General features: G+C 37.8%; 2 protein-coding genes across 2 annotated transcripts in view; both read left to right on the forward strand.

Moving 5' to 3' along the window:
* Positions 1-2,923, forward strand: part of rras2 (RAS related 2) — a 34,087-nt gene extending 31,164 nt beyond the window's left edge. Inside the window, exons 5-6 of the mRNA XM_034217835.1 lie at positions 70-188; positions 925-2,923. Coding sequence (XP_034073726.1) covers positions 70-188; positions 925-1,012 — 207 coding nt within the window. The 3' untranslated portion in view covers positions 1,013-2,923. The remainder of the gene's footprint in view (positions 1-69; positions 189-924) is intronic.
* A 1,322-nt stretch (positions 2,924-4,245) lies between these two features.
* The window catches only part of tub (TUB bipartite transcription factor), a 49,011-nt gene continuing 37,682 nt past the window's right edge, over positions 4,246-15,574 (forward strand). The window contains exon 1 of the mRNA XM_034217845.1: positions 4,246-4,441. Coding sequence (XP_034073736.1) covers positions 4,386-4,441 — 56 coding nt within the window. The 5' untranslated portion in view covers positions 4,246-4,385. The remainder of the gene's footprint in view (positions 4,442-15,574) is intronic.

A 15,574-nucleotide genomic window follows, 5' to 3' on the forward strand; every position in this document is an offset into this window, starting at 1 on the left:
TCATTGACTAAATCTCAATTTAGATTCAAGCCTCAGCCCCTCCTTATTCTGTTCTTCTTTTTCCCTCAGGTAACCCAGGAAGAGGGTCAGCAGCTGGCCAGACAACTGAAGGTCACATATATGGAGGCTTCAGCCAAAATCCGTATGAACGTAGACCAGGCTTTCCACGAGCTGGTTAGAGTTATCAGGTATGTGATTTATGAAGGCAACTTTTACAAGTATATATGGTTTTCAAATGTATGACAGTGGATTAAGAAATGCACATTTTGGCACTCCTATAATAGTTGTTAATAATGCAGAACTCGGTGAAGGTTTCGTTAATGTAACATTAAATAATAAAGACTCAAGTGTGCCCTCGTGCCGCTTTGATGGCCTCGGGATTTAGTCAATGACCATGAATAATTCCTAGTTCAAACCCAGCTAAGGGCCTTTGCATTTCTCCCTCCTCTTCCATTTTAGTCAGCTAGTCAATAAAGACATAGAATCACCCTGAAAATGACTGATGAATTAAAAGCTAATTATACAAATGACTAAATAAAATAATAAGAATAAACATATTTAGGTTTAATTTATTAAGAGTTTACCAAAACTCAGCTTATCTGCCTCACCAAGGCTGTGTGTGGATTGACTAGATTTGATTGGTAGTCGCCACCAACATGAGCAAAACCCCACAACAAAGTCCCTTTCACACACTGCTGAATCCTGATGAAAGTGACATCACCGTTTACAACCTTGAAAACTTTATCCAGTTAGAAAAAACTCAGATTAATAGATTAACAGCACAGACAGAAATGTCAGACAAATAACCAAAAACCGTTTTACTGAATTAAGGGTGTAGGTAATATTTGTTACAAACAAAAGAACAAGACAGATTGCAAAAGTACCAGTCCAGTGAGTCATGACAGTTTTTCTCCCAACTCCCAGGAAATTCCAAGAACAGGAATGTCCACCGTCGCCAGAGCCTACAAGAAAAGAGAAAGACAAGAGCGGCTGCCATTGTGTGATCGTCTGAGTCAGCCTTATCACTGTAACTCATGCAGCTGCTCTGTTCCCCCCCACTCACTCTGCCTGACATCACATCCTAAGTGGATGACTGACCGCTGCCTTTTCCACGTGCATGACTTCAGACAGCCTTTTCTGAGATACTTTGACGAGGAAATGCTGTCCCCAGGACATCATTATGGACAACTGACAATGCCAAATTTTAACACCACTCTACCTTCAGCCATAATCTAATTCAAACGAGAGAGTCCCTACACTAAACATTGCCTTCTGAATCAGCCTGACAAATTAATGTTTTGTACTCTGAAGGACTTCTCTTGCCTTGTAGTGACTTTGTACTTGCTACCGAGATTGAATGAAAACTATATATCCAGAACGTTGATGAGTTTCTTTAATTTCCAGTGTCCGACCAGAGCAGAGAGATTATCTTCTGAAGCTTTGTGTACGTTGTGCCATATCCACCTTTACTCCCATGTGCTAATCTGCTACTGTACATATGTGACATTTGTTGTGATTTTCAAAGTGTACTTCTAATGATCTATTAAATCACCACAGTACAGTGTGTGAGGTTGAGTTTGGTTTTACATATATGAAAGTGAATATATAAGTATGTATATAAATATAAAGCCTAGACAGCCCTTAAAGCTACAATGATAGAACTTTATGGCATTCTGCAGTGGATTCTTCTTCTTTGTCTGTGGTTTCTGCTTTCATCTCAATTGCCAAATACTGTGTCTACTGTATTTGAATTTTTTAAAGTCTTATGGATTGAAGCATTCTTATCCTATGCTATTTCATCAATGAACTGAAAGTAGCAAATTTGTCTGAATTTCTATCCTCAAAGGTGGCGGTTCAATCAACATTGGCATGGTTTAAGATTTCCAAGAAGCAGTAGATAAATGTAATGGTAGCATATTGTGTAACTTTGACAACTAACATGATTCAAAACACTGAATGCTACATATTCAACTTTTGACAAGTCATGTTATCAAATCCATTTGTTGCAAATCAAGGAGCTTTCAGAGCTCAGTTCAGTTCAGATCATTCCAGTGTAATGCATCTTTTCTGTCAAACATTTAGTCAACAAACGGATCAAATAACTGTCATTTCATTCCAATAACACAGTGGCAACGTTTCTGTTTGGTGTTTTTGCATTATTCTGTTACATACATTTTTTGCCCAATGATCTGTCAGTCTGAAAACAAGTGGAAGCGTTGAGATGCGCAGCCGTTCTCCAAAGGCCACTTGTTGAGAAATCATCAGCACAGAGTCACAGACACAAAGTACTGTTTCACCTTCCCTTTCCACTCCTGTACTTCTGTTTGGGCCTTTGAATGAAGTACTGCAGATTGTTTTCCATATCATCCTCTTGTATTATATAAAACAAGAAAATCAGATGATGGAAGTAATAGACTTGATTAAATGTTTCTACTCTACTTTTATACATTATTTTCTTATCAAACTAGTTGACAAGTATTTTTACATGTTTATAAGTGACGACACATCCACAGCATAGCTTGGATATATTTAAGGAGAAATGTTGAATTCTCTTGATCTTAAACTGGAGATGACTATTGGCCCAAATTTGCTAAATTGGATTGGTCAACCAGATGTGACCTTGAATGTAATTTCTTATTGTGGCTTAGTAATGGAGAATATATTTATCTTTGAGGTGTTCACCACCAGCTCCGAGCTTTAAATGCCGGGTCAGGTGGGAGAGGGTCTAAGAAAGGATTCTGGTATTTACATTGGAGTTTAAAACCACATGACTTAATTATTATAATAACTACTCCCCACTTTATTGCAAATCCTAGTGTACATTCAGATTATACTGTATTTTTGTTTTTGTTTTTCTTCCATATCAGTGTCTTTTGCCATGTGTCTAGCTTTTGGTGCTAAAATAAAATCTGTCATTGAGCCAGATGGGGTAGAGAATCTTTCTTTTAGGCTGCACAGACTTGACTCTTACACATTGAGGCTTGCAAAAGTAAGATCAATACTATTCACAACATGACTAACTGGTGTTATAGGATAATTATGACCACTAAATGCTCAGAAAACAGTAATTATAGGGATTTCCTCTTTGTCTATTAGAAGTAATATTGTTTTCAGGGGGCACTACAAGCACTTTTACTGCTACAAGTTATTTTCAAAGACACATATGTCAGACGCTTAAACTTCATACAATATTCCAGCCTATGCTAAATAAGAGCCTTTTAGAGCAGACTAAGATACTGAAAACATACACTATTACTGGCAAAGAAAGGCATACACATATCTGACCACAAGGGGGATGTTTGAGTCAGGAAATTGTATTAAATACTAAAACCACTAGGGTTAAAAGAACACATCATAAGACATAATGAGTAACAAATACGACAGAGGAACATTTAAAATTAAGAGTTTTAGCAAGGTGATGGGCCATCATCATCATCACAATTCATCTAAATATACAGGGTCAACCTTCATTGTGTGTGTTGATGCTGGAGAGTGCTGTTCAACACATCAGTACATTAACCATAGGGGTTCGTTTCGGTTGAGATTTGACCTATATGTCTGTACTATAGGATTCACATAATTGTATTTCTAATCAAACCAACTATATTAAAAACTCACTCTGATGGTTCAGTAAACCCATCACACAAGGCAACATCACTCTCAGTGTTGCAGTTATTTCTCACAATGTGTCATTGTTTCTCTCCGTCCAGGATGTTCCCATTCCTCCACAGCTGAGTTCTGCTTTGAATCATTTTGTGATTTGTTATGAAAGAGAATCCTTTTAGAATTCCACACATGCTCCTTGCAAGTAAAGAGAGCATCTGAACGTAAGATTACCTTAATTCAAAACTACGTGTTAACTGTTTTAGTGAGTTGGCTCTTGTGGGTGAGAAGATCATAAAGAAAGATGACAAAGACGTTTGTTCATCAGTACAAATTAAAGAAACGTAACTGTTTTTGGGCTGTAAATCAGCTTGTGTAGTCTCAGCCTTTTTGTACCGACCAGCAAATGGATGAGAAGGTGAGTTTGCTATTGAGTCATGAGCTGCCAATAATCAAAATAAACAAATCACTGTTCCAAACATGTATAGGGTCTGTTTCATTAGACTGAACTCCCCCATGCTATTGCCACAGTCAGCATGGAGGTTTGCCAGAGAAAATGAATCAGTCTTGTGGCGTGAATGAAACAGGCTCAGCCCCCCTCTGTGTGGTGGTACAGCCCAGAGGACGCGTCTGGCTCTGCACAGCCTCTGTGGCTCATTCACTTCACGGCGATTCCTTTAGTTTGGTGTTTGCTTTGGTTTGGTGAGGACGGAGAGAGGAGTGTTTATGCTTTAATTTAGCCATCTCAACATCCAGTCCAGTCTAAACAGTTCGCCGGAGACATGGAGGGAGTGAGCAGCAACAGGAGTATGTCTTACAGCAGGTGGAGTTATGACAGGTAAGCGAGCTTTTCCACATAATAACAAGTCTAGCCGACGTTTAATCAAATCAAAACGCTGGTTTTCCTCTTTGCATTTCGTTTGTATTGTCATGCTAAAGCTAAAAGCTTGTGAGAGCTCTCCTCATGCGTAATTAGTTGACAGGTGCAACGGATTTGGAAATGATAGATGCGATGCGAGTGTATTAAGTGGCCTGAGCATCTCCCTGTGTCTGCTGGCAGAGAGCCTATGGGATGTTCGCTTCACTACCTTTACTGTATGTCCATGGTGTATTGACTAATCTCCCACCGTCCTACAGCAAGCCCACCGTCACAGAAACCTTCCCAAAGGCACTTCAAGCTTTTTGTTTTACACTCATAGCATACTCTATCTATCTATCTATCTATCTATCTATCTATCTATCTATCTATCTATCTATCCATGAATTAACATTTCCTATGTGCTTGAGAAGTGACCATAATCAATTACTATACTAGAAATATTCAGCATAGTGGTGAAACACCTGTGTTAACAAGCTAAAATGCTTCAATGCGAGTGAAAAACTCATAAGTTGGCAGGGTTTGTCTCAGCGGGGAACTGTGATTCAGGCCTCTCATTTGACACTTTCAAACAGGCATGTGGAGATATAACACTTGGTATGAAAAACATGTAACTGTTGAATCCATGATGGCCCTCAGCTTGATAAATCTGCATTTTTTTAAAATACTAATATTTGGAAGAAATCAGAAAATAGCTGCAAGTGTGAAATGTGTCTCCAATGTGTGATTTATGATGCATTTAATAAATGAGTAGAAAGAAAACAATGTCCATCTTGCGTGTGTGAGTGATGTCATCAACATAAGTGTGAATGAGTCAGTCTGTGTGAATAGAAAATGGGTCTAATATAGGGAAATCACTCAAAGTATATTCAATACACATAATTATCTTAATGCACACGCGCTGTATCTTCACCAGAGCTTTTTCCAGGAATTCCACTTACCAACTCACATTAAAGCTGACAGTTCCTGATTAGCTGGCCACTTTCTTCTCAGCCAACAATTTGGAGTAATGGGTGAATGTACTGTGGCTTTATCACTGAGGCTCCATCGGTAGGGGAGGTTTTACCTTGACAACACTATATGTTGGCACTGACAACAATATCATTGGTATTCTGAATATGTGCTTGGACATCCCAAGAGATTACTGCAAGAGCCAGTGGTCTCTTAGCTTCCTAAGGTTTCTCACAACAAGTCATGTTTACTGTTTGCGAGCAGCTTTACACTGCAAGGGGTGTCGGGACTGTGCAGAAGGGGTGTTGTTTTCTTTTACAGTATTACTACACAACATTTCTCAATCAATCCAATCTGGGATGTTAATGTGACATTTTCTTACAGGCACAATATATTAGCATCAGGTATTAAACTAAACATGGCTCCGTGAGTCCATGGTACTATATTGAAATGTATTGGCATATATATTTACTTGCAGCATAGTGAAAACATTTTTGGAATTTTTTCATCTTGACGACAAAGCACGTTTTTGTAAACATTACCTTTCAGTAACAGACATATTTAGGTTGGTTTATTTAGGTTCAGGTTGTGGTAAATGAAGCAAGTAAAATTACAGCCTTTTTTTATTTAAGAAGTGAATATTGTTGGATTTCCAACACTTTAAGGCATCCTTGAGTGCAGTGCAAACGTATTGCTTAGAGCCATGTGCATTGATTTGACTGGCAGATGAGAGGCGTTGCAAATTCACAAGAGAACTAATTAAAAATAATTCTCAAAATGTAAGCGAATGTTGCCTGCAAAGGCGTTACTGTAAATTAAAAGATTATTCTACGTATAAGCTTTTTAAACTGTTACTATTCATTGACCATATAGGGAAAATTAAACTGCAGATGTATAGATAATATTGCATTTGTAATAAAATAAGGGGGATTACTGTTGACTTTATCTATCTTCCATTTAATTTAAAGTAAATGATATCAAAATATGTGAATAATCACACTAAGACTCTCATACAGTTTTAGGTACACAACCATCCCTTCCTTACTGGTGTGTTTTTGCAGAAATCGTTATGGTTTTGCAGGCAATCAATCATGTCTGTTTGAACTCTGACCTACAGTATGTTAAACCACACTGTGTCCTGGCTCCCACTCTGCAAACACTGTTTCCTGCAGATGGAAGGGCAAGGTGAGCTAACAAGATACGATTTACAGCATCCAGAGCTCAGTACAGAATTGTAATGGTTTAATAAAAAACAAAGATTAGTTGGAATTTCTCTGTCAACATCGTGTTCCCTTATTCAAACTGTGCAGCAAGGAAGAAAATAAGGAATAATTGGGGCTTATGCACAGTACGTTTCTCCTTCATTTCACATCCTTCTTTATATGACCTGATTAGTTAAAGAGAGACCACTTACTGAGAGCAATACATGTGGAGATTGTACAAAAATAATAATTAGCTAACCTTCTTTAATTAATGTTAGCAATTTATTACTTAGAAAAGTATTTGTTGTTTATCAATTACAAGGATTTGAGGACATTTATAATTCGGACAATTCTGATTAATCAATTTTGCCACTGATCTTTTGCCAATTGTCATTTGAGAGTAGATGTTGATCTCTCCGTTAATTGGTTTCACACAAAAGCTCAAGGTTAGTATTAATGCCATGTGGTTTAGATGACAGGCAGCTGAGAGCAGACACAGTGTCCTATTTTATCAGCATGAGGTGAGAGAACTTATTTTCTGGGTGTCATTTTTCCATGGCCCACAAAAAACTGCTTTTTGGAAAACAGTGACGTAAGACCCTGTTGGGGGGTGTAGGTGATAATGAAATTCAGGAGGTTTGATTCTGTGCAGCTGACTGAGGATATTTGATTTGCCTACTGGACCATCATGTATTCAACCAAACATTAAGACATGTAGCAAGAACTTTCAATGAATTATGGTACGTGATTTCATATACCTATTCAATCACTGCTTTGTGGGTATCTGGTTTTGGGTCAGATATGATGGGTTGATCTGAGATGTGTTTGCAATGCAGATGTATGAATTACTCACAGTTAGAGCTGTTGGCATTCAGAACTAAAGGTGCACCTTTGTGTATGCACTCAACTGCTAATATGCGTATGCTGTCTTTCATTTGCAATATATCCAAAAACGATTGAAACTGCCTCTACAAGTGTATTTCTAACACTTGTTGTGAGATACACACCAATTCATGCACACTAAGAGCTCCTGAAGTTGGAATCCATTGTGTGTTTGCTGCCAATCTGGGATGCTTTAAAAATGAGTCACAAAAATACCATGTATTTTATTGATTCATTGGTCTCCATTAAACACGACTGTTCAGTCCAATAAATGCCAATATAAAATACTCCAAAAAAACCATACAGAGTGAGAGTGGGAAGAGTAAAGAAAAAGTTTGAATGTGGTTGTCATGACAGTCTGATTCGTGTTTGTAGAGATGTTAGCTCAGTATTAGACAGACAAACAAGGATTCATGGCATAACCGTCGTTACGTGCTGTTACTTGGGGGACAAAATGTGTGTTAATTTGGTATAAGTTATTATTCAGCCAGTGTTTCAAAATCCATGATCATCAAGTAGCTGCCTATGAATACGATTTCTCCTCCAGACATTGTTGAGTAGACAGAGCCTCTGCCCTTTACTGTCTGTCTCCTTTTAAATATTGAATAATTCAGGCTCATGGAACTGTCTTAAATTGATCTGTGAATAATAAGAATACAGATATTTGATATTCACATTGCAGTATTTTGGCTCTACCTCTTCAGATTCCTCCCAGCACAAGTTTTATGATAATATTTTTCTTTTATGTCTGAGCTTGTGCTAGTGGACATATTAAGGTTATGGATTGCAGAGATAACTATTGCATTGAGTCAAGGAATATACATATTAACATACACAAGATATATGAGAAATGTTAATAGTCTTTGGCGATTAGACCCCATTGTGATATTATACCTTTTTAAGGGACACATGAAGCTGTTAGTTGATTAGGAAACCCCCATGGGGTCTAGACACTGGTGGTGACAAGGGTGTAACTTTGGTTTGAGAAGTGGGGGGGGACACAAAACAGGGGGTCCTCCTCCATGAAACATTGTTCTCGATTTAATTCCATTTCCTGCCTTTCTACAAATATATTAGGGACTATGGTGTTATGGATTTTTTTCTTTAAATTGAAGTTAAATGCATCAATCTGGTGCACAAATTAAGAGATTGATGGATACAGCTCTCAACACTCATATGAAACAGAACTGTATATATTTCAATTCTCCAAAAACCATTAGAATATGCTCACAAGCAATAACACATAATTGATATACTCCTCTCTCCTATCTTTATCATACCGTCTGCATTCTTTCTTTTTATTTATGGATATTTTACTAATCACTCCCCTTTTCTTTCTTTTTTTACTGACATTGGAATGATTTCTTAACTTATTTTTAACAACTATATTAAATAGACGGAAATATTCGTTTACATATGACCAAACCGTTTGAGACCCACTGAGATAATTTAGACTAAAGTTTACAATCTCTAATCGCTCAGCGAGTCCGTTACCTCACCTAAACTGACGTTATCTCAGTCCGACAGAGAGGACTCTCCTTCTCCTTATTGTTGAAACAGCGTCTAATCTCCGTTAGCTCCGAGCTAGCACCAAATGCTAACAACAACCCCCGTATATATCTCTCTCTCTCTCTCTCTCTCTCTCTCTCTCTCTCTCTCTCTCTCTCTCTCTCTCTCTCTCTCTCTCTCTCTCACACACAATGCGCTCGTGCCACACACACACACACACACACACACACACACACACACACACACACACACACACACACACACACACACACACACACACTCATCCGTGACAATGACCGCTTGCGTAAACAAATAATAATAAACACATTTGAAAAGTGGGGGGGACACAAACGAGATTTTGAAAAGTGGGGGGGTGGGACATGTCCCCAGTGGAAATTACGCCCATGGGTGGTGATGAGCTATAGAGAAGATCTAGATTTGATGAGGATTTCTGATTAGCTCAACATCGGCACTGGATAGGATGAATTGAGGTGAATGGGGGGGGGGGGGGTGGAGAAGGCCTGAAATGACAGCTGATAGCAGCAGAGAGGAGAACAGATTTAAAGAGTGACAGCAGCATAATCACTGTCTGTTGGAGAATCCTGGTAACATCTCGTTAGATAACTAATAAGGAGTGGATGCCCATAATCAGCTGATTGGAAGCAGCCAAAAGAGTGAAAGAGAGGATTGATTAAATTGAGAATAAATAAACATAAAGGTATTCTCCCTGATTGAACTTCTGCTGTGCCTCATTTCCATTTAAAAGAGAAGTGCAGTAGTGAGAGAGAGCCTATCCTCAAACCCTAATAATGTTATATTTTAGAGGATCCAGTCAGTTTGCTATGCCAAATTGATATATATATATATATTGTTGCATCATAGATGTTACAATTTACTTTGAAAATACAACTATATCTTTGTATTTAACATCTATTTGTGATCATTTAGCTGTGCTGTTGTTCACACAAGAGGTGGAAGAATCCTTTACTTAGGTACAATTAGAAATATGGTCTAAAAATACTCTTAAGTTGAAAATCCTAAATTCAAAATGTTACTTAGGTATTTCTAGTTAAGTGAGTATTATCAGACAAATGTAAAGTACAGAAAGTAGAGTATGGTCAATATGTAGAATACAACTTTTCACTGTAATATGTTGTTATAGAATATCATAATATCCTGGTTGTATTATACAGTACATGTGCTAATTTTAACGTTGTAATTTGCCAATGTGGATACTTTGTAAACTACTGGGTTGATTAGTACAATACTGCGTCATATGAGCATATCATGTGTTTTTGTATGTAAATATAAATAGTTTCTGACTTAAATATTTGTAGTGCAGAACAAAGAATGATATTTGCCTCTGAAATGATGTGGTGTAGGAGTATAAAATAGTGTAAAATACAAATATTCAATTAAAGTACGAAAATTACAATAGTACTTAGGTAGAGTACTTGCACTGGACAAACGTCTGTGAAGCAGGACAAACAAGTACTGGCCGAGTTTAGAGGGTGAAAGCTACAGTGGCTTGGACACATCACACACAGTGAAGGGACGAAGAGGTGCAGGAGGGCCAAGGGGAGAATGGCTGACGGATATTAAGAGGTGGACGGGGAAGGAGTGCATGAGACTGGTGTGGAGACGGGTGGTGAAGGCAAGGCAAGGCAAGTTTATTTATATAGCACTTTTCAACACAAGGCAATTCAAAGTGCTTTACAAAAAATGAAAGAGATTAAGAAAATGGCATTTAAAATCAGTCATTAAAAAGAAAAGCTAATAAAATAAACATTAAAAGAAAAAATACATGGATAAAAGTTACAGTGCAGTCAATTAAACATTAAAAGAAAAAAGTACATGGATAAAAGTTACAGTGCAGTCTAAGATATGAATAGTTCAATTAAAAGCAGCGACAAAAAGAAAAGTCTTCAGCCTGGATTTAAAAGTAGTCAGAGTTGTAGCGGACCTGCAGGTTTCTGGGAGTTTGTTCCAGATATTTGGAGCATAATAACTGAACGCTGCTTTACCATGTTTAGTTCTGACTCTGGGGACAGAAAGCTGACCAGTCCCTGAAGACCTGAGAGATCTGGATGGTTCATAATTTAGCAGGAGGTCAGAAATGTATTTTGGGCCTAAACCATTCAGTGCTTTATAAACCAGCAGCAGTATTTTGAAATCTATTCTTTGACACACAGGAATAGACAATAAAGTCAACAAAGTCAACTTTATTGTCAATCTTACAGTTTGTGCGTACAGACAGATAGATCAAAATGCCTTTTCCCACAATCCCGAATATAAAAACAAATGTATATAAAAATATGTGTGCATATACACTGAACAAAAATATAAACGCAACACTTTTGTTTTTGCTCCCATTTTTCATGAGATGAACTCAAAGATCTAAAACATTTTCTATATACACAAAATAACCATTTCTCTCAAATATTGTTCACAAATCTGAAAAAATCTGTGATAGTGAGCACTTCTCCTTTGCCGAGATAATCCATCCCACCTCACAGGTGTGGCATATCAAGATGCTGATTAGACAGCATGATTATTGCACAGGTGTGCCTTAGGCTGGCCACAATAAAAGGCCACTCTGAAACGTGCAGTTTTGCTTTATTGGGGGGGTCTGGGGGGGTCCGAAAACCAGTCAGTATCTGGTGTTAGGGGTAGGGTTAGGGTAACGTTGTGAATTAAGTGGCCCATGGTGGTGGTGGGGTTATGGTATGGGCAGGCGTATGTTATGGACGACGAACACAGGCCACTCGATTCACAACATTACCCTAACCCTACCCCTCACACCAGATACTGACTGGTTTTCGGACCCCCCCAGACCCCCCCAATAAAGCAAAAATGCACGTTTCAGAGTGGCCTTTTATTGTGGTCAGCCTAAGGCACACCTGTGCAATAATCATGCTGTCTAATCAGCATCTTGATATGCCACACCTGTGAGGTGGGATGGATTATCTCGGCAAAGGAGAAGTGCTCACTATCACAGATTTTCAGATTTGTGAACAATATTTGAGAGAAATGGTTATTTTGTGTATATAGAAAATGTTTTAGATCTTTGAGTTCATCTCATGAAAAATGGGAGCAAAAACAAAAGTGTTGCGTTTATATTTTTGTTCAGTGTGTATATATATATATATATATATATATATATATATATATATATATACACACAGTCGAAGACGTGCCGACATTAAGACCTAAATAAACACACAACAATCAATATATACAAAACAACAGTCACTTCAATATTTTGAGAATTTACATTAGTGCAGATATAATTATTGCAAAATGCACATTCGATGGACAATCTTGTGCCAATATTGTGCTGGCTTCTGGAGTGACCTGAGACATGAGAGTACTTGACTGGTTATTACTTGTGGAACACTTCAACTTTGCAAAACTAGATGAAATGCAGTTTCCTACCTCTCTGTGTTTCTGGTGATGATGCCTGTCTTTGGTTATTGCTCAGAGCTCCTGGCTCTCCGGCTGCTCGATTAGTTTTAAGTTCACAGCTTGATCACTGTCCACCTGCCTCAGTAGTTACCACAGAAACCAAACAGCATTCTTCTGTGCTGCAACACCTCTTATTTTAGCTTGAAGCCTTTATGAAATGTATTTCGATGATTTGTGGCCCGAACTGTTGGACGGACACTCATGTGCAATAACATTTTGCGATGTTTAACTTGATGGATTTGAACGTCTCTAACAACCTGTAAAGGGCAATTTAACCCCAAATTGCTTCTGATGGCAAGGCGAGTGTGTGTGAGTGTTATTCTCTCTGAGCATGTGGCACCTTGTAGAGCAGCATCTTCCTCTGTATGAGTGTGGGTGAATGCTGACTTATGTATATGTAAAAGCGCTATATAAATGCAGTCCATTTACCATTACCTAACTAGTTGGACAGCTTTTTAACACTCAGCGTGATTTCAATTCCAGTCTGGGGTACTGTAAATGCAAATGTCAGATATTTCCTGGTTGAGAAATGTTCTTTAGCTATTAGTGGCAGCTCTGCTTGAGTTGGCATTTGCTTTTACAGTTTGCACATACCCCGTCATAAATATATTTATTTTCACATCTATTTATTTGCTGCCTCATAATATTAAAGCTCCTTGACTGCTTTCTTTTTCTTAAATAAGTACTCTAATAATAATACAGAAAATGGTCAGTATATAAATCCAGGTTCTGCCGTTTTGAACCAAGCAGATCGATAAATGTGATTCTAGGTAACAAATTAAAAGCTTTGTGAGAGTGGCAGAAAGTCAGCCAGCCTCTGTTTCCTCTGCAGTTAGAAGGCAAACACTCACATCGTCTAGGGAAACAGTGAACCCAGCTGACTGGCTGCTGTGGTTTGAAGCCTTTATGTTTCTGACAAGAAGGATCTGACGTGGGGGCAGAGGTGGAGAAGCTTCCTTGCTGACATCTCCCTCTGTACTTTGGCCCTTTGTTGCTGTGAGGGAGCAATGCTGGCAGACTTTGAGCTCTGGAAGACTCTAAACGTCCCTTAATATATGTGAAATGACAAGGTACGTATTGTTCTTCAAGAAAAATATATCGCATAATTATTTTTGGTTAGCCAAAATAAATACAGCACCTCTTACTGGAGAACAGCCCTCAAAGCTTTAATGCTTTGAACCGTCTCTGCTCAGAAAAAAAGAAAAAATCCTTTTGAATTCATGATTCATTTTGAACTAAATTTGAAATTGATGTGTAATGTATTTATCCATTTATGAATCCAGTCTATAATCTAATATATATGGTTTTCTATTTGAAATGTATCATTTATATTGATGCACTTGCACACTAACAGAATAAACCTGCTCTGCTATGTCTTATTAAATTCAACTTATTTGGCTTGTAAGTAAGATTAAAGGTCTTGGGTTGGACATTTTATGATGCAGGAATATAGAAGAGTGTGTGTGTGTGTGTGTGTGTGTGTGTGTGTGTGTGTGTGTGTGTGTGTGTGTGTGTGTCTTCACCAAAACCTATAAGGAATTCAAAAACATGATTTATGATCTTTTGAAATGTGATATACTGTATGATATTTTGGAGTATGAGGTATGGAATTATCTCTTTTTTATATTCCATACTTTAATAATTATATCACATAATTACTAGTGGCAGAATGAGTAACGGAATCAGTTGCATATGACCTGGTTAAAAAAAAATATAAGTCGGAGAAAGGGGACATTATAATGATCTTTTTGTTGTTCTCCTTCTTGCTTTAAAACCGTGATACATTTGAGATGCAAATGACAATAGACAATCAGCAACACAGACCAGGATGGAGCCTCTTTAATGTCCTTCAGTGATACTCAATGATGATGATTTTTTTCTGTGAAGAGCTTGAAAAGATGATCTTTGAAATGTGACAGAGCGCTGGAGATACACATTAGCGCTGTGGAGGTGTTCGTGTGGGACCCATATCAACTAGAAAGGAAATAATGATAGGCCCTTATTCTGAAAGTTGAAACATTGCATTTGCTTTCAGCAGCCATTACTTACAAGCAGCCTTGAATTATGAATGACTAAGCTCAATAACCTCATACTTGTGTCACTCAAATTGCGTTTTCATTTGACTACGGAATGGCACTATGGAATGGCAGCCATTCCATTCCAGTGTCTGTTGAATTCCGACATAGGGAAATGTTTTCAGTAGTTTTATAAAATAAAATAAAAAACCATTTGTTTCACTCGAACACATACCTACATAAAGTAAAACCAGAGAAACTGATAATGCTGCCGTGGTCTCTTAATTTTGTACAGAGCTGTATTTTTTAGCGCCATTCAAAAACAACACTTATATTAAATATTTAACATGTATTTAATTTTCAAATCTGTAGATCAAAGGTAAAATCAAGGTCACAAAGTAAAATGCCATCACTAAAGGTAATCTGCTCTCAGCTCAGCATTTTTTACCAAAACAAATCCTCAGTTCCATCAAAGCAATGGCATCGCCTCCTTCTGTAAAATAATCACTGTCTGAGTGGCGTGATGGTGTTTGTTTGTAGCCTCCTCACCTTGATGCCTTTGCCGTCTTATTCATACAGAAGGGGTTGTTGGTTCTCCTTGACATCAAAGTGGATTCGTGTTGAACTTCAGTTGCCCTTTCAGCAGCAGGTGTGCCTCTGGATCCAGAGCCTGAAGCAGTATGACGAGCCAGCTGTACCCTTAGCCCATATATTACATAGACATTTTGGCAAATATTAAAGAATATTAACCTTTTTATATAAGTAGTACTTTGAGTTAAGGAGGACTCATTGCCTTTCCCAGGCATTTACTGAGATGAATGTCTGTGTGATGTGTGAAGACAGAGCAATCATAGGGGAGGTAAATGTTTTTTTGGTTAGTAGTATTGTATGTATAGTGTGTGTGTGGTTCTCCATCAGCTGTTCCTTTTTTCCTTACTAAGACATATGGCAAAGTTCATTCTCAATATGGGAACTTCTAGTGTTTATTTCTTACATTTTCTGATTTGTCTTTAATTGATTAAAAAGCTGTATTTGTCAGCTGCCTATGCTGATGTATATTTGTCTCAAAT

This window comes from Gymnodraco acuticeps, unplaced genomic scaffold, assembly GCF_902827175.1.
Source record: "Gymnodraco acuticeps unplaced genomic scaffold, fGymAcu1.1, whole genome shotgun sequence".
NCBI lineage: Eukaryota > Metazoa > Chordata > Actinopteri > Perciformes > Bathydraconidae > Gymnodraco > Gymnodraco acuticeps.